General features: G+C 36.2%; 1 protein-coding gene across 2 annotated transcripts in view; it reads right to left on the bottom strand.

The window, feature by feature from the left end:
- LOC106871689 (uncharacterized) overlaps nt 1–724 on the bottom strand; it is an 11,852-nt gene extending 11,128 nt beyond the window's left edge. The window contains exon 1 of one of the 2 annotated variants that reach the window (XM_014918296.2): nt 551–724. In XM_014918296.2, the coding sequence (XP_014773782.1) occupies nt 551–598 (48 nt within the window). In that variant the 5' untranslated portion in view covers nt 599–724. Of the gene's footprint in view, nt 1–417 lie in introns of both variants that reach the window. The other variant, XM_014918297.2, reaches the window with a different exon arrangement.
- Nucleotides 725–1,582: the final 858 nt, after the last annotated feature.

Genomic DNA, 1,582 nt, shown 5'->3' with positions numbered 1-1,582 from the left:
TATATACATATATTATATATACAGGCCTATATATATATATATCATCACGTTGATAAAACTGGGGAAAGAAAAGATACAATTTTTAAGACCTCAAACCATTTATTTGATGAGGGGAATATTTTTAAGCAGAGAAATATTTACGGCTATTATTGTCTAGATACCGTCGAAACAACGAAATATCACTGCATTCTTGTCTTGACTCGTCTTTCAGTTTTATCTATTTCACTATAATTGTTTTAACTTTTATAAAAATTTGTTCACGATGTTCTCTGTTATTTCAGAGAAAGACAGATCAACGATTAAAAAAAAAAAAAAAAAAAAATAGTTCTACAGATCATCAAATAGATTGATTATATCTGTTAGTCTTTCACATGTTGACTAAATAAATGTCACGGATTTTTTTTTTTCAAAACGTACCAAAGAATTTGTCACATTCGTCAACCGACTGCACCGTACAAGAAGAGTTGAGAAGAAAAAGCAGATATATATCACAGGACATTTAACCGGGCTTGGAAAGCGAAACCCTTTAAGGTCGTCTAGGGCAACTCACCACAAAGGCATTCATTTTATGTGCTTGGAAGTTTGGTCTGGGCGGCATACATCGAAGTGGTTAGTGTGTTTGTTTAGGTCAAATGAGAGAGTTTAGCTTTTCGTTGTTTTCGTTTCAGATGTCCGTTGTGTTTCACGTCATACACAAATCTGTGACGTCACTGTGCGGTAGCGCCGCCGTTCTTGTTTCCTTTCGCCAATTCCCGGAGAGTTACACTCAATACGCTCTTTTGTCTTTCACATTTTACTTCGTCTTCCTTTTTTTTTTTATCTATTCTTACCTATGTCTTTCTTTTATTTTCCTCTCTTTATTTCTCCACTCAAAGACCCTTATAAACCCCCACAAACAATTCTGCAGTTAAACAATTTTGATATTCATCTGCATAATAAAGCCTGCTAGCTTGCAAAATCGTTACCGCACCGGACAAACTACTTAGCCTCATTTCGTCCATCTTAACGTTCTGAGTTCAAATTTCGCCAAGGCCGGGCTTTCGCCATTTCGGGGTCGATGTAATCGACTTACCTATTCCTTCGAAATTGCTGGCCTTGGGCCAAAATTTGAAATCAGTATTTATCTGCAGAATTAAGGCGGTGAGTTGGCGGAGTCGTTACCGCGCCGGGAAAAAAATGCTTAGAGGCATTTCGTCCGTTTTTATGTTCTATGTTCAAATCCCACTGAGGTCGACTTCGCCTTTCACCCTTTCGAGGTCGATAAAATAAGTACCAGTGTAATCGACTAATGCACTTCTCCGAAATAGCTGGACATTTTAATCGAATATATTCGGTTAAAATGTCTTACGGTTAAGCTGGTTCCTATGTATTTCCCTGAAGAGAAGATTACATCATTATCAACATCACCTGTTCCTATGGAAGGTATAATTTGTAATCTTCGAAACATATGTTGGAAATAAAAGAATTCATAAACAGGAGTTACACCACAGTCATTTTGTGATCTTTGCTACCCTGGTATCTATTAACCAATTTATTTTGTCCAAGTTAATTATTAACTTAGAGAAAATAAATACATATAATG

The sequence above is a fragment of the Octopus bimaculoides genome, chromosome 25 (genome assembly GCF_001194135.2).
Source record: "Octopus bimaculoides isolate UCB-OBI-ISO-001 chromosome 25, ASM119413v2, whole genome shotgun sequence".
NCBI classification, from domain to species: Eukaryota; Metazoa; Mollusca; class Cephalopoda; order Octopoda; family Octopodidae; genus Octopus; species Octopus bimaculoides.
The sequence above is the reverse complement of the archived record's forward strand: the minus strand, read 5'-3'. Positions and strand labels throughout refer to the sequence as shown.